Source organism: Armigeres subalbatus, chromosome 3 (assembly GCF_024139115.2).
Source record: "Armigeres subalbatus isolate Guangzhou_Male chromosome 3, GZ_Asu_2, whole genome shotgun sequence".
NCBI classification, from domain to species: Eukaryota; Metazoa; Arthropoda; class Insecta; order Diptera; family Culicidae; genus Armigeres; species Armigeres subalbatus.
In genome coordinates, this window is record NC_085141.1 from 226,044,837 (window position 1) to 226,063,136 (window position 18,300).

An 18,300-nucleotide genomic window follows, 5' to 3' on the forward strand; every position below is an offset into this window, starting at 1 on the left:
ACTTGCCATCTCCGGATTGGCAATCCTATAAGCCTTTAGTGGCAAGGTTAACTGGATATCCCGTTTCAACGACGCGTTGAGAATAATTTCCGATCAGCCCTTAGACCATTATTTCATCTTTTGGGACATTCTTATTTCTATGGAGACACTCCGAATGATGAAAACCAGTTAGGTACACATCTTACTCTCTTACAAGCATAAGAGAGCAGATGTGTGTTTTGAACGCATCGCGAGCAGCAGAAATCGAACGAAAATAGTTGAAACAACTTGATTATAACTGAATCTGTTCACATATCACGTGGATTGGTGTTGCCTGGAAATTATGCCTTCAGAAAGCACATGTTGCAAATTCTTGTGGCTCGAGGCAAACAGCTGTCAGGTGTTTTGAGAGAACGTGATGTGGCTATCCTTACTTCTCTTTAATCATCAGGCATCAAAGTCTAAAACATTTGCTTTTTTAAGTGTCTTAAGTTTTGCTTCTCTCGTATAATAAGTTTTACTTTTGTTTCTGCCTTGTTTTTGCCTTTCTCGTACAACTAAGTTGTACCGAAAGGCTATCATTTCACTCCAAATTCGAACTTTTGATAGAAGTCCCGGAGACCCATAGTGTTATATACCATTCGACTCAGCTCGATGAGCTGAACAAATGTCTGTCTGTCCGTGTGTGCGTGTGTGTGTGTGTATGTGTGTGCGTGTGTGTGTGTGCACAAAATGCCATAAAAAACATTAGCCAAATTTTCACATAGAAACTCTTAACCGATTTTCTTGCAACAAGTTGCATCCGACAGAGACTAAAACGCTGTTGATCACTATTGAATTTCATAATAATTGCAAATTGCAAAAAATAGATAATATTAAAATAGTGATGAGACATAGTCACATAGAACAATAATGTGTTATGAAAAATGCTTTGCATCTATGAATATTTTATCCGTGGCTTCCCATTAAGAGTTTCATCGCACTATAATGATGCTCGTGTTGCACACATTTAGGCGTAAGTATGCTCTTCGTTCAGTTTCATAGTACTATGAAATTGTCAGATCAAAATTCGAACACAGGAAATTCGAGAAACTTTTGGCAGCGCCATCTGTCGTCTACTAGCGTAAATTTTCTATCATAACATTAGACGGTGTAACTGTTTTGCTTTTCTTCGACATCATCGAGGTGTGAGCGCAAAGGCTACATTTATTACCTTTTTGCGCGAGAAAGGCGCCATCACCGTTAGGTGGATTAATCTGGGTTTATTATACTGTTTCACATTACGATGATCTGGCCAATCGGAGGTTCCTTTTTGACGTACTACTCTTTGAGCACGTTGGAGCCTGCCAAACAAACGCATTGCAAACAAATTGTTCTTTCTTAGATTTGTTTGCAAGCTTATTATTTTTGGAAATTAGCACACACTAGACTTTTCAATGCACTTCTACAACTATTATTTTAGAACTTTCGTTGCCAACCAAATTTATTAATTTGTTTATAGTGTGGCTAACACAATGATACTTTATAGATCCTCTCGACTGGACTGGGAACAGAATCCATCACCTCAGGCTTGATAATACCGTGCCTCACATTTTTAAAATAGATGTGCTGTAAACAAAACTCCCTAAACGGCTCTGAAAAATCTCAAAGGGTAGTTTTGTTCCAGGAGTGCTTGTTACCCAAGCTGTTTATCCCCATCATTATCCCCATGGATCTGTAATTGTTGAAAGCTTGTATTAGCAACCCGTTGGCATTTCACCATGACCGCTATGTGTTGGAATATGTCTAAATTGTGAAAGGCTACGCGCATAGGCTTCGTTTGCGTTGACAGTGTCTCGATGCACCGAATCCGTTTAGAATTCAAACGAACTGTTGTGTGCGCCGTTTCTAAAGTTCAGTATCATTTTCAAACGACTAAAAAGCCTAACCATTTTGGCTCAACTAGTCCTACAAAGCAAGAATTGTCTTCTAAGTCGCACAAAGTGTAAGTGGTGAGATAAACTAGATAAACTAGGTTCGCTACTTCTGTTACATACACCGAAGGATCCGAAAACAAACAGCTTCATTCGCTTTAAAAGTTACATCTTTTCGATCAAATTATCTGTTTCGCCGTTTTCTTCCTTCTTGCATTCTAGATTTTGTCACAGCATCGTTTTGGTTTTCCGTGTTCAAAACATCTTGGTTTGATAATTTAAAATATGCACGTTGGAGATAAAACAGTTTTCATTATAATTTATCAGTACGGTTAAAATATGTTTGATAATTTGCACCAAATCTGTTTTGGTAGTTAAAATTCTTATGTACAACAAATACGCGTATCGTTTCAACAAAAACCGCGATACGCTTGATCCTAAATTTCCAAATAGCCCCCTTCAGCTGGACTGAAGAGAGGGAAGTAAATGCTATTTCCTACGGTAGGATACCAGGTAGAACGTGTCCTATCTACGGCTGGAGGGCAGTAGCTTATACTAGGTGGCATCGCCACTGGGTGTGGTCGGATCTGTTTGACCACCTTGGCTTGGACTGTGAAAGCTATTTTTCCGCTTGACGAAGGCTACATTCGGTGAACTGCCAGGCGAGGGGGACGTCTGCAGACACTGCTGATGTTGACCCAGGGTGGCCGAATTGAAGCTTGGTTGCTGGGAGAGGATGAAGCTCTGTTGCGACGCCACGTTGCGAGTTTTTATCAACGGTGGGTTCTTGATTGACGAGGAGAACGCAAATCCCCGCCGAAGAGTGGCTCTACAAAGTGAAAAAATATTGTGTTAATCCGCAATAATGTTTCGTGTAAATGAACTTTTGAAGAGACGGTACCTTGTCGGCGATGGCGGTGGGTAAGATATTCCTCGTTGACTGGGAGATAATAGCACCATTCCTGAATGGGAATAACTGGTAGATGTTCCTGGGACTGATAGAGTGTTGCTGTAAATAAAACTATGTTTAGGAAATGAGCGGTGGATACTTAACTATTCGTTCCCAAAATGCATAGCATCTATTTTGGCAGCCTCATAAAGCCGCGAAGCTTGATTTAGATACCTAGATAGACATTCTCCCTATATTGTACTCACCTATTTTGTGTGGAATTCAAATTCAAATTGGGCATACTCTGACCCAATCCACTGAATGGCTGGACTGTGAGCGAATTCGAAGATGACTGCACCGTTGTTACGGTGGATTTAACTTTCCTTGGTCCTATTGAGCCAATTTTGCCCTGTATTGATAAACCAGCAGTTCCACCTTCATCGCTGGAAAGTGAATTGGCCTTTTCGAAGTCGATGGATACCGGTTTGGATTCGTTGAGATCAACAGATCCACTGTGACTGTTGTTCAAACTGCTGATCCTACTCCCGATCGAGCTGTTTAGAGGGGACTTTCGTATGCTGAGACTGTCATTGTTAATGTTCGTATTGCTGTTGGCATTGGTTATGTTGATTATGTTTCCAAACTGGCGCACATCAGCAACCATTCCTTGTTTCAGTCTAGTGAAGATATGTTTAGCTTTCGTGATCGAGTCGTACCAATTCTGTGCCTTGGCACCCTGCAGTGTGAATGCGGCCACCACCATTGAGAGATCGTTCAGATAGCAACAGCACAGGGTTTGTTCTTTGATTTGAACCACCAGCCGATCAGTCATGTACGGTTGTCGGACGACCTGCAGATGATTTTCAAAACGCAATGAGTATGGAGAAATTGGAAACATTTTATACATGAATTGCCTAAATGAGGAACATGTTGATGAATATGGAAGTCTTCCAGTCTTTTGTTATGAATGCTAAAAATTGGCCAAAATTTGCATTTGAATGATTAAAAAATCTTGTATAAAAATATTATTCTTGGGCAAGCATTTGTCGATACGGTGAGCGTATCGGAGTTATTTTTTGCTTTGCCCATCTCGTGAACAAATTCACATTAGTATAATCGGATGCAAAAGTACGACTCAGTGCGTACATGCCGTTCTTATCTGGATGTGAAACGAGTAAAAGAGGGATTTGTTGAAACTCCTTCATGCATGAAAATCAACATTGCTGTACTACCCGTTTTGAACGGAAGGAATGAGTCTATCTGATAAATGAAGGTATTCTGGCGTGTGCACAAAAAAGTACGAGCCTCATGAAACCCACCGGTTTGTCGGTCGTAATCAGACATAGTGACATATTTGCCAATTTCTAACATACCAGGTTTTGTTTTTCCTTAAAAAATATGGTCAAACTATTAAAAGAAACAGTTTGGCGTATACAACACTTTGTCATTCAATGGCAGTGGAGACTGATAGCAAGTGATAGATAAACATTGCAAATGAGAATAAATGGAATGGCACAGTCGATTATGAGTTGTTCCTTGAAAATACATATTATGTTACATTATGAATAAATGTTTGAAGTAGGTTTAAAGAGGTTACCTTCAGGTTTTCATGTTTATTCTTTTTGCATATCAGCAAAAAGTCCGTGAGTAGGAAGCAATGAACATCGATCTGAAAATGAAAAAAAGGAAACGTTTTAGATCTTCCTATTCTTTCTGATAGTTAAATACTTGGGGGGAGATCCCCCAGCGCCTGACCCCTCCCAATACCGGACCCCTTTCACAACAACACTTGCAGAGGTCCCTCCACCATCTTATGTAGTACGAAAAAAGCTATTGAAAAGTCTTTTACCTGTATGAAATTTTAGATTCTATCTGCAAAATTTGAAAATGAACAAAAATGCCAAACATTTTCATGTTTTGTCTTACTTTAGAAGATTTGAATCAACAAAAATACAATTAATCGAATGCATTCTGATTATTGATGGTCAATATTAGCCATATTTTAAATAACGATCCCCGGGATTTTTAATGTGATCAAATTACCATTCTTAGTATCCGTTTTATTGCCAGTTGCCAGTTTCACCAAACAAATCCTTCTCAACAGTTATTATAGAATTAAATACAGAATGTTATAAATGAAAGCCGCGAGAAGATTAGAGTTCGCCCGGCAAAGTTATTGGCATTTGAAGTGTTGTACGGGTGAGTTTATTACTTTTCTTAGTGTAAAAGAAACGAAATTTACTCAAACTACACCTCAGTCAAAAACGAATAACTTTGTCGGGTGAACTCTAATCTCCTCGCGGCTTTCAACAAATTTTAAATAATTTTTTTTTCATACAAATTGGAGCCACCCTAATAATCAATGATCATATTTTGTGTATATGGTATAAAAGTAAACAAAATCCGGATGATTTTTTCGTTAAATGGTTTATGTGTCCGGTACTGGGGGATCTCCCCCTAATTGGGATCCCAGTGAACCACATATCATATAGCAAACTGCAAATTGAATCCCATTGATGCACAACGGGGGGCCCTCCTTAGCCGTGCGGTAAGATGCGCGGCTACAAAGCAAGACCATGGTGAGGGTGGCTGGGTTCGATTCCCGGTGCCGGTCTAGGCAATTTTCGGATTGGAAATTGTCTCGACTTCCCTGGGCATAAAAGTATCATCGTGTTAGCCTCATAATATACGAATGCAAAAATGGTAACTTGGCTTAGAAACCTCGCAGTTAATAACTGTTGTGACGTCCTCGGACGTACGCACCTACCATCGCAATCCAATGCTCTTATCGATATCGTTACATTTGACATGCAGATCGATAGATATGACACACGACGTCTGTATCAGAGATGACAGAAGAGGCAGAAGGAAAAATGCTGATTCATGAAACGTGAACTCATGTGTAGACAAATGATTTAAAAGTAAATAATTTGTAAAGGCTGAAAAGTTAAACTGTTGAATTTACTATTTACTATTTACTATTACATTTATAGTGCTTAAATATCAAGGTGTAATTATACTCTGAATTTGCATTGCTTTAGATACCTAAACGTTTATCTTCTTATCTAATTTAGATCATCATATACCATACATTAGCCGATAGTTTGTGGCAATTTATTATCGTATTATTTCTAAAAGCCTAAATGGTAAGAGATCAAATTCCTAACGTGTAAATGAACTAGTGAAAACTTATCCTAAATAATTCAACCAATTATAATGTAGAAATAACGACCTAGTCTGGAACGAGGCTTGGCTAATCGAAGTTGCGGTAGTAACAATAGTTGGAGGCACTAAACGTAAGCGAATATATTACACCCACATTATAAACGCTAACTATTGTAAAATTAAAGGAAATTTTAACCAACCTTGAATCATCGTGACGGTTCATTATTTCGGAAGACGACCCTCCAGTTGGTACAACCAACATATTAAAATTTCGTTTACCGCGGCAGGCTATGTCGGAACCAGGTATGGATGCTAACAGCAAAGCCAAATGTACCTCAGGTAAGCGGCAAACATCTCCTTCCAATTCAAAGTCAGGCAATAAAGAACCCCCTAAAGACCCGTCTAGACAACCCCTAAGTAATGACCCAAAAGGCGCTATTTTCGCGAGCTCGACCCCCAATTCGTTAAACCCCCCAACGCGGCGTGTGAGACCACACCGGTGGCTCGAGGTAGTTGTAAGTTGTGCGATAAACCGGACGACGACCAAATGGTGCAGTGCGATACATGTGATGTGTGGCACCATTTCGTGTGCGTGGGAGTTTCAGAGGATATTCAGGGCTGCAGTTGGATCTGCTTGGAATGCGCTACTGCGAAAGCAACCAAGGCAACGAAATCCAGAAGGAAAACCTCCACACAGAAATTGGGGGTGACGTTACGGAAGAGGACAACTCGAGCAACAGCTACAAAGGGTACGAAGAAAGTGATTCCAACGACGGGGCGGAAACATGATGTTTGTGATACGGCGGCGAATGGCGAGGATGCAGTTGCAGATACTAGACGGAGCGGAGATGATGCACAGGTAGCGACGAAAGCAAGGGTGAGCAAGGCTGGTTCATCAATATCAGCAGCATCACGGAAATCAGTCAAGGCGCGTTTGGATGTGGAACTTCAACAGATCGAGGCTGAAGAGACACTGATGCAAGAAGAGATGCGGCGCAAGCGGGAACTAGCTGAAAAGAAGTTCGCTGTTCTAAAGGAGATGGCCGATTTGGAAGGCAGTGGCGAATCAGTCATTGATCAGCATAATGGTCATCACAAGGTGGAACAGTGGTTGAACCATCGCAGCGAAACCAAAGTGAAAGATAAGCGTTCGTCATACAAGGAAACCAGCATAGAAGACTCAAGCGAAGAAGAAACGTCTGGTACCGGGACAAAGGGTGAAGAAGAACTTTCATCCTTCGGTGGAACCAATTGTGATGGCAGTGAAGAAGAAGCACAACCCTATGACGAACGAGCAGGGCGAAGACACCAAAGAGCGAAGAGTGAAACAGCCAAGAAAGTTGAAATATGTGGTAGTAGTCGACCAGTTACAGGCCGGCAAAACTCCTTGATAAGCAGCAAAAGACTCTCGAAGGATGAGATTGCAGCACGACAGGTTGTACCTCGTGAGCTGCCCAAGTTCAGCGGTAATCCGGAGGAATGGCCAATGTTCTTGTCCACGTATGAAGATACAACGGCTATGTGTGGGTACACGGAAGCGGAGAACATGATCCGTTTGAGGAACTGTTTGAAGGGAGATGCATTTAACGCTGTTCGTAGTTTCTTGATGCGGCCTGAAACGGTAGGCAGAGCAATCAGTGCACTGAAACTACGCTTCGGTAGACCGGAAACGATAATTGAATACCTGAAGGAGAAGATTATATCGATGCCGACTATCAAGCCAGATGCGATGGACAAGCTGGTCGATTATGCTCTGGAGGTCCAGAATCTCTGTGCCACTGTAAAAGCTTGCGGTGGAAAGGAGTATATGTGTGATGCGACGCTCCTAAAAGAATTTGTCCAGAAACTGCCCCCTCAAATAAAGCTGGATTGGGCGCGGTACAAGAGAAACTTGCCAGAGGTAAAGTTGTCCACGTTCAGCCAGTGGATATACAGCTTGGCGGAAGATGTTACCGTTGTTTTCGAGCCTCAGTGCCGCGGAGGCAAGAATCAGGAGATAAAAGGAAACCGAAAGGAGAAGTATGTGAACACTCACGCAGAAGTTCATTCCAAGGATAGGACTCATACTGTATACCCAACCCAAGAAAGATCGACGGTGACCGGAGTGAGCGGAGGAAACAAAGCATGTCCCGCGTGCAAAGAAGATTGCAAATATCTTGGAAAATGCAAGCGATTTCTTGAGCTGTCGTACGAAGCAAGGTGGGCAACAGTACGTGGATTCAACTTCTGCCGCAAATGTCTTCGGCAGCATAAAGGTGGCTGCAATTCTGGAGAGTGGGAAGAACGGATGCACATTCAAGCATCACGTCTTGCTTCACAAGGACTTACTAGCACAAACGCCACCAAGCGGTGCCAATAGGAGCGGCCCTTCGAGGCAGAACGAGGAACGCAACGTCAATACACATCAAACCGGCACGGGCTCGCTTCGCTACTTGCCAGTGACATTGTTTGGAAACGGAATACAGCTAAAATGTCACGCTTTCCTGGACGATGGATCCGAACTTACGCTCATCGACCAGCAACTAGCTGAGGAGCTGAGGCTGTCCGGAACCATTCATCCGCTCTGCCTGAAATGGACGGGTGGTACTCATCGCTACGAATCCGATTCACAGAGTGTCGAGCTTGTGGTCGCCGGAAGAGGAGGAAAGCGGCTGTTACTGCAAGATGTGAGAACGGTGGAAGAGCTGCAATTACCCTTCCAGTCTTTGGATATGACTCAACTCACTAAACAGCATCGATACCTGCAGGGACTTCCTGTGGAATCATACACGAACGTTCGTCCACGGATACTTATTGGATTGAGGCACGCTAATGTTATGCTGGTGCGGAAAAGTCGTGAGGGCAAGATTGGCGACCCAATTGCTGTAAAAACCAATCTCGGATGGTCGGTGTACGGTGGCTGGGCCACGAAAAATTCCTCGAGTACTAGTCACACCTATCACATTTGTACGTGTAGCGAAGAAAGCATGACGCACTTAAACCAGACGGTCAAAGGCTACTTTGCTATCGACAGTCTGGTAGTCAAGCCCAACCAGCTCGAACGACTATCTAAGGATGACGAGCGAGCAATGTTTTTGTTGGAATCTCGGACACACTTCAATGGAGAGCGGTACGAAACTGGCCTTTTATGGCGCTCTGATAGAATTCGGCTACCGGATAACAAGGCAGTCGCAATCCGTCGGTGGAAATGCCTGGAGAAACGCATGGCGAAGGATACGGAACTGGCGAACGTTTTGAACGAGAAAATCGTGGAATACATTTCGAAAAACTACATTCGCGAACTAACACCAGAAGAACTGTCGGAGAAGCGTGAACGAGTGTGGTATCTACCGATTTTCCCGGTTTACAATCCGAATAAACCTGGAACGGTACGTATCGTTTGGGATGCCGCCGCCACAGCTTACGGAACATCACTGAATTCGGCACTCCTTACTGGTCCCGATCAGTTGACGTCGTTAGTTGGCATTCTGTATCAGTTTCGTGAGCATCGAGTAGGCGTGTGTGCTGACATTCGGGAGATGTTCCACCAGGTACGGATAGTTCCGGAAGATCAGCACTGTCAGCGGTTTCTGTGGCGCAGTATCGTGGAACATGGTGAGCCTAGGACTTATGTCATGCAGGTAATGACCTTTGGGGCGAGCTGTTCTCCTGCTATAGCCCAGTTCGTGAAGAACAGCAACGCAGACAGATACGTAGACGAATATCCGGAAGCAGTAGCGGTGATCAAGAAACGACACTATGTGGACGACATGGTTTTGAGCGCCGAAACGGAGGAAGAAATCGTCAAGCTATCTCAATCGGTACGTTATATCCACATGCAGGGTGGATTTGAAATCCGCAACTGGGTCTCCAACTCATCGCTGGTGCTGTCGAAAATGAATGCAGAGCAGTCAACAGAGAAGGATTTGAATATAACTTCCGAGTTAGCTAGCCAGAAAATCCTCGGTATGTGGTGGGATACGCAGGATGATGTGTTCAAGTACAAGATCAAATGGACGAGATTTGATTCAGCGCTTCTCGATGGAAGTCGTTGTCCCACCAAACGGGAGATCCTTAGGACACTGATGACCATCTACGATCCTGTAGGGCTGATAGATCACTATTTGGTTCTACTGAAAATCCTGCTTCAGGAGGTGTGGCGTACTGGGATTGATTGGGATGAACCTATCCCTGAAAATCTGTTCGAGAGGTGGCGTACGTGGATTCGTCTTCTCCCGGAATTGGAGAAACTTCGGATCCCAAGGTGTTACCGGCAAGTTGTATTGTCGATAGAAGAGGCTGCAGTAGATATGCACGTCTTCGTTGATGCCAGCGAAAGTGCTATGTCAGCCGTTGTGTTTCTGCGATTTACGAAAGGTGACCAGCTGGAATGTTCTCTGGTTGCGGCTAAGACTCGAGTATCACCGATGAAATACACCTCAATCCCACGGTTAGAGCTGCAAGCCGCAGTTCTGGGGTGTCGATTGGCTGCCAATGTAACACGAAGCCTGACGATGAACATTTGTAAGCGTACATTTTGGACAGACTCTCGAAATGTGCTCTGTTGGCTGCGTGCCGACCACAAGCGATACAGTGCTTTCGTCGGATCAAGAATCAGCGAAATATTGGAATCTACGGACATCCACGATTGGAGATGGGTTCCGACTCGATCTAATGTCGCTGATGATGGGACCAGATGGCGAGATCGACCTGACCTATCGTCGGAGAGCAGGTGGTTCAAGGTTCCAGAGTTCCTGATGCAAGCAACAGAGAAGTGGCCCAGCCTTCCAGTAAAGATCTCTACCAAGGAAGAGATGAGACCCAGCGTATTGTTCCACATCAGTGTTTCCGAATCGGTAATCGATGTCAGCAGGTTTTCGAGTTGGCGACGACTTTTGATAGTGACCGGATACGTGCTTCGTTTCTGCACGAACATTCAACGGAGCTGTAGGAAAGTTCCCTTAATTGCTGGACCACTCATGCGGGAAGAGCTTCGCAGTGCGGAAGCACACCATTATCGGCAAGCGCAACGTGACATATACCATGACGAGGTTGCAGTGTTGGTAGCTAAAGAAGAAAGGGGAAAACAAATTCCAAAGGCGAGTCCGCTCTACAAGCTGAGCCCATTTGTGGACGACTCAGGAGTATTGCGGATGAAGGGTAGAACCGGCGTGTGTGCGTATCTCCACAGCGACGCGAAGAATCCTGTTATTCTACCACCTAAGCATCCAGTAACATCGCTACTCTTGGCACACTATCACGAAAAGTACCTCCATCGAAACTATGACATCGCAGTCAACGAGGTTCGCCAAAAGTATAGCATTTTTCGCTTGAGACAAACACTTGCCACGATCCGTAGAAACTGCCAGTGGTGCAAAAATCGCGACGCTGTCCCTCAACCGCCGGAGATGGCCGATCTTCCAGTGGCCAGACTATCCGCACACACGAGGCCGTTCGCACATGTGGGGGTCGATTATTTTGGTCCAATAGAAGTAATTGTGGGTCGAAGGGTCGAGAAAAGGTGGGGGGTTCTACTGACATGTTTGACAATAAGAGCCGTCCACATCGAGGTAGCTCATTCCTTAACGACAAGTTCCTGCATAATGGCGTTGAGGAACTTCATCGCGCGAAGAGGTACGCCAGTTAGTTTCTATAGCGATAGGGGCACAAACTTTGTAGGTGCCAACCGAACGCTACAGGAGCTCTACCAAAAAGTTGACCGGAATCAGCTGATGCGGGAGTTCATTACGTCGTCTACATCGTGGCAGTTCAACCCACCTGCGTCGCCCCACATGGGAGGAAGTTGGGAGCGACTCGTACAGTCGGTCAAACGGAACCTGGCCGAAGTCTTGCACGCACGGCGCCCAACTGACGAGGAACTGAGGAATGCCCTAACGGAAGTAGGAGGTGTACTTAACACGCGCCCTCTTACTCACGTGCCAATCGATGACGAAGCAGCACCAGCCCTAACGCCCAACCACTTTCTTTTGGGCTCCTTGGATGGTTCAAAACCGTTGACGTTCGTGGACGCGGACACTGCGGCATTGCGACGAGGACATCCGACATCCCAATGGCTGGCGAATCTCTTCTGGAAGCGCTGGATTCGGGACTACCTACCCGACATAACACGACGTACGAAGTGGCACAAGAAGGCGAAACCTCTTGAGGAGGGTGACATCGTAGTCATCGTGGATCATGAGCATCCCAGAAACTGTTGGCCCAAGGGACGGGTAATCGGAGTGGTAACTAGTGGAGGGCAAACTCGCAAGGCAACCGTTCAAACTGTTCATGGAGTTTACGAGCGACCGACTGTTAAGTTAGCGGTGTTAGATGTTCGGCGCGATGTTGTGTAAGCGAACTTGAAGATCTGTTTCGCATACCAGGGGGGAGTGTGACGTCCTCGGACGTACGCACCTACCATCGCAATCCAATGCTCTTATCGATATCGTTACATTTGACATGCAGATCGATAGATATGACACACGACGTCTGTATCAGAGATGACAGAAGAGGCAGAAGGAAAAATGCTGATTCATGAAACGTGAACTCATGTGTAGACAAATGATTTAAAAGTAAATAATTTGTAAAGGCTGAAAAGTTAAACTGTTGAATTTACTATTTACTATTTACTATTACATTTATAGTGCTTAAATATCAAGGTGTAATTATACTCTGAATTTGCATTGCTTTAGATACCTAAACGTTTATCTTCTTATCTAATTTAGATCATCATATACCATACATTAGCCGATAGTTTGTGGCAATTTATTATCGTATTATTTCTAAAAGCCTAAATGGTAAGAGATCAAATTCCTAACGTGTAAATGAACTAGTGAAAACTTATCCTAAATAATTCAACCAATTATAATGTAGAAATAACGACCTAGTCTGGAACGAGGCTTGGCTAATCGAAGTTGCGGTAGTAACAATAGTTGGAGGCACTAAACGTAAGCGAATATATTACACCCACATTATAAACGCTAACTATTGTAAAATTAAAGGAAATTTTAACCAACCTTGAATCATCGTGACGGTTCATTATTTCGGAAGACGACCCTCCAGTTGGTACAACCAACAACTGTGGAAGTGCTTAATGAACACTAAGTTGTGAGGCGGCTCTGTCCCAGTGTGGGGATGTAATGCCAATAAGAAGAAGAAGAAGAAGAAGAAGATGCACAACGGGGATTTTCTTTGGAAAAGATCATTTTATTGAAGTAGTATCTTTTACTCAAATTTTGAGTTGTCCCGTTTTTAATGAAAATGAGTCGGATTCGACTCAATTTTGAGTAGTTCATTTTTAGCGTGTATGATTGGTCGCGTTTTTGCTAGGACACAGGAAAAATCGCGAAAGCCGGGGTTGTGCTATGTGCGGTCGAGGCGAGTGCGCGTCATGTTTTCAAGAAGTACGCCGAACGATCGCGCACTCATCTGAAATAATGTGTTCTGGTGCGACTGGTAAATAAATAAATTAGTGTAAGTTTGAGTTTCGAGAAGTGCGTATATACGAAAGATCGCGCGATCATTCTAAATAATTTGTTCTGATTTGTGCGGTCGTGAAATAAATTAAGTAGTGCGTGTATGGTAAGGTGGCTCAAAAAACACTTTTTCAAATTGTTTGATGGGCCGCTCTCTTATTCGGTTCTATTTGATGCCCTGATGCTCTGGACAAAATTTCAGCCAAATCGGTTAACGTTTGGGCGGTGCTAAACTTGTTGGAAGTTTATATGGGAAAATGTATGCAGAAACATCCAAAAACAGTGATTTGCAGTTGGACGACACAATTTATGATGAAGAACTATGATACTCATTCAGTTCTTATAGTTCTTATAGAATTAAATACAAAATGTTATGCTGAAAACCGCGAGAAGATTAGAGTTTGTTAGGCAAAGATATTGGCATTTTACTGGAGTGTTGTATGGGTGAATTTATTTCTTTTCAATGGTAAAAAAATGAAATTTGCCCAAACCCCACGCCAGAGAAATGCTAATAACTTCACCGGGCAAACACTAATCTTCTCGCGGTTTTCAGCATAACATTCTGTATTAAATTCTTTAAGATCTGAATGAGTATCATAGTTTTTAATCGTAAATTGTGCCGTCCAAATGCAAATCACTGTTTTTAGATGTTTCTGCATACATTTTCCAATATATACTTCCAACGAGTTTAGCAGTTAGTTTAGTTGATTGATTTGGCTGAAATTTTGTCCAGAGTATCATGGCATCAAATAGAACCGAATAAGAGGGCGGCCCATTAAAACAATTGAAAAAAGTTTTTTCCATACTAATTTGAGCCACCCTAGTGTATGGTCATGTTTTAGGTTACACGCCGGTTTGACAGGTAGTAACGTGAGTTTAATATTTTCAATGAGCGTATTATATTATATCCCATCCCATAGATCGCATCGCTTACTGAAGTGAATCCAGTTAGAATATCCTTTATAACTAACACAATATCCCATCCCAAGACAATCGTGGAGATGCAGAGGTATACTCGGTAGCAACGAGAGTCGGAACTATCCTTCCCTTCCTATATGACCATAAGGACGTGGCCGGCGTCGTTATTGACTAATAATATTTGAGCTTCCGAAACGTTGTGTTACAAACGATTTCGGTTACAATAAATAAGGTTCAACATATTTTGGAAACATTATTAAAAATGAAAAAAAAAAGTATAAAGGTTGTGATGTAAAATTGAAAAAAAAACATTGAATTGTTAATCAAATAACTGGTCGGGGTTCAGCAAAACCGCACTAAGCGGCTGTTTGACTAACTTGTAATATTTTGTTCGCACTAGGAAAACGGGAATATTCTTATATCAATTCATACGTATGTTTGATGTATGATAACTTCAGTTATGGGGTTTAGGGATGTTCAATACGATTTGCGATCAATTAAATCCACTAATCGAAAGAAAAAAATCGGTGATTTTTTGTTGGCGCTTGGTGTGTTTTGGCAGAACCCCGATTATAAACTAAATCAGTATGTTATCTTATATGACCGTAAGGACGTGGGCGGAGCCGTTATTGACTAATAATATTTGAGCTTCCGAAACGTTTTGTTACCGTCGATTTCGGTTACAATAAATAAGGTTCAACATATTTTGGAAACATTATTAAAAATGACAAAAAAAGTATAAAGGTTGTGATTTAAAATTGAAAAGAAAACATTGAATTGTTAATAAAATAACTATTCTATTATAAACTAAATCAGTATCTTATCCTCAATACAAAATGTTATATAAAATTCTAATTCTCTTGGATTGTATAAAATAAAAATTTGAATTTGAATTTGTTGAACAAAAACTGTACCCCTCGAGGAACGCAAACTTTTTTCGAACGTGATTAAATAAATGTTGCACTGGATCCGGAGAAATGCTGGAGGTTGAGGAGGAATGAAAAAAGAGGAATGAGAGAAGAGTGGAGTTTTTTTATGAGGGATGGTTGGACAATTTGGAGAACCTCAATTATTCGAGTCCGGGTTTGGAAGCAATTGAATAGTTTTTGAAAAAGTTTCTTAAAACTATTAAATGGTTGAAGCGCGTCCAAGACAAAAGAATTCCACTTGCTGATATTCTGCTTTATGAGGGCTTGGACACGCTCCGCATCGCTCAGCTGTTTCAGATGTTCCTTCAATTGTTTAAAATGATAGTATAATATGTGTTATGTAAGACTGGCAAACATTTATGATACGCTGCTTTTTCAAAGTTTTGATAAGGTACACTGGGAGAAGTGGAAAAGTGTAAAAATCGACTCAAAAAATTGGAATTGCACATACTTTACAGTTTTTACCACACCATCACATTGTGCATGGATAAATTTGATGCCTAATACTATATTAAAATTTGTACAATACATACACTAACACGGTTAACGCCAGTTACTGTCATTTTAGGTTTCACGAGAAGTTAATTTTTGCATTCATGGAATCAATTCTTATTTGCACACATTGTCCCTTTTTCCAGTGAATTTGATTCAAAAGTTTAATTACAAGATAATTAAACTAATCACATCCAATTTGTAATGGTTTGTACCATGAGAGCAAATAATTTAAAAATTTTACACTTACCCCCGGTATCAAACACTGCGGGGGAAGTGGAAAATGTTCTGATCACGAAATTATTTTCTTCTTTTTTGGGTTTATTTTGATAGCTGTGAATCATAATATGTTCCTTCTTTGTTATGAAACCAGCCGGCTCACCGGATGGGAAGGAATCACAGGGTCGTTTGAGCAGCATCTTTCCATTCAAATTCAGTTCCTTGGCGAGGCTCATTGGCAAGGGGAACACAAGGAGAAAACAATACTTGTTCGAGCGGTTTGCAAGTGAACGACGAATCTACACACTTAAAAGACTATTTTTTTGTCGGTAAAATAAATTGACGAACATGACCGTAAAAGTATTTTTTAACTGATATCTCGTCAATAAATATGACGTTTACACAAGTTACTGAAGCTCGGCAGTCAAGTTTGCCATAGTAACCGGTAGTTCGGAATTTGACTGAGTTTCGGTAAACCCATCTGTCAAATGTAAAACCTGTAGCGTGTTCTGCTAAAAACATGCAAAGAAGTAAAAGCAAGGGAAAAAATAAATTTTCATCTTTAAATTTGTTGGTAAGTATTCAATATGATTTCAATTTCCTCTATAGACACAATATTCATACAACATTTCACGTTGACTTTAACGAAAGCAACAGGGACGACACAAGGTTTTGAACCCGATAAAATCCCAAAAAAAATCAGCGTATTCTGCTAAAAAGACGGCATACGGGTTTTATATTCTTTCTTGAAAAATGTGCCATCTTTTTCGGGATTTTTCGGTTTGGAAAAACTGGTGTCGTTCCCCTTGATTGAAAGTAATGAAACTTATGTCCGTTTTAATTTCAGTTCCAGATCTACCTATTTCAATCAATGAATGGAATCGATGGAAAATGGTAAGGGTAAAGACCCGTACGAAGAAGCTAAAATAAACATGGAAACATTTGTGAAGTTTTATTTAGCATGTTCATATTGTTTTTTTTATTTTTACAAAATGTGACCTAAAATATAATCTATTTTATATTGATTAAAGCTTTTCATTGTTGTTTTGATTTGATTCATCTGAAAATAAATAATAAAAATAATTTTTCACTGAATCTCGGCAAAGTCCTTTACCGAATTGATCGGCAACGTACTACCGAACGGCACGGTAAAATTTGACAGCTGGGTTGGGTCGAACATTTTACGACCAATCGGTAATTTGAACTTTCACCGAGATTTTTACCGAGATATCAGCTGTTGGATTCTCGGCAATTTATTTTACCGGCCTCGTCGAAAAAAATTAAGTGTGTATCTTTATCTTTATATATGTATATATAAAACTCAATAATTGTATGTTTGTATGTATGTTTGTATGTATGTTCCAGCATAACTTCTGAACGCATTGGCCGATTTCAACCAAATTGGAATGGAACACACAATCTTTATCTTAAGGAGACGACGATGGGGGTTAGGGATGCTGTTTGGAAAAGGGGGAGGGGTATTGCTAAGTCATCGATCAACTCAGTGTACCTTCTGAACCCTTAGGCCGATTTCAACCAAATTTGGAACACATATTCTTTATCCTAAGGAGACGACGATAGGGGGGTTAGGGATGCTCTTTGGAAAAGAGGGAGGGTTTGGGGGGAGCGGTATTGCTAAGGTATCGATCAACTCAGTGTACCTTCTGAACCCCTTGGCCGATTTCAACCAAATTTGGAACACACATTGTTTATCTTAAGGAAACGACGATGGGGGTTATGGATGCTAAGTTAAGATTGGGGAGTTAAGATTGCTGTTTAGAAAAGGGGGAGGGGTATTGCTTAGCTATTGATCAACTCAGTGTATCTTCTGAACCCATTGGCCGTTCTCAACCAAATTTGGAACACACATTCTTCATGTTAAGGAGACGACGATAGTGTGGTTGGGGATGCTCTTTGGAAAAGAGGGAGGATATGGGGGGCGGGGTATTGCTTAACAATCGATCAACTTAATGTCAGTCTTGAACACCATGACCGATTTGAACCAAATTTGTATCAAATATTGTATGTCCTAAGGAAACACTTTTACTGGATGTGGGTAAGTCATTTTAAAAAAAGGGAGGGTGTGAGAGAGGGGTATTGTTTAGTTATCGGTCAATTCAGCATAACTTTTGAACCCATTTACCGATGTCCACCATATGTGCAACCCATATTCTCAATTCATAGTCTCAGGAAGACTATGTCAGACTGGGTGGGAGTGTCATAGCTGAATGAGAGAGAGGGTATATTTAGTAAACGAACAGTTTAGTATACCTTTTCACTGAATGGGTCAATTCACACAAAATTTGTAAACACGTAATCTCTGCCCAAAACTATTATAGAGA

At 41.7% G+C, this 18,300-nt stretch overlaps 1 protein-coding gene across 1 annotated transcript in view; it reads right to left on the bottom strand.

Annotated features, from left to right (window-relative positions):
* Positions 1-1,937: 1,937 nt before the first annotated feature.
* The window catches only part of LOC134220472 (serine-rich adhesin for platelets), a 488,621-nt gene continuing 472,258 nt past the window's right edge, over positions 1,938-18,300 (bottom strand). Inside the window, exons 14-17 of the mRNA XM_062699526.1 lie at positions 4,379-4,450; positions 3,048-3,631; positions 2,794-2,901; positions 1,938-2,721 (exon numbers count right to left, since the gene is read on the bottom strand). Coding sequence (XP_062555510.1) covers positions 2,448-2,721; positions 2,794-2,901; positions 3,048-3,631; positions 4,379-4,450 — 1,038 coding nt within the window. The 3' untranslated portion in view covers positions 1,938-2,447. The remainder of the gene's footprint in view (positions 2,722-2,793; positions 2,902-3,047; positions 3,632-4,378; positions 4,451-18,300) is intronic.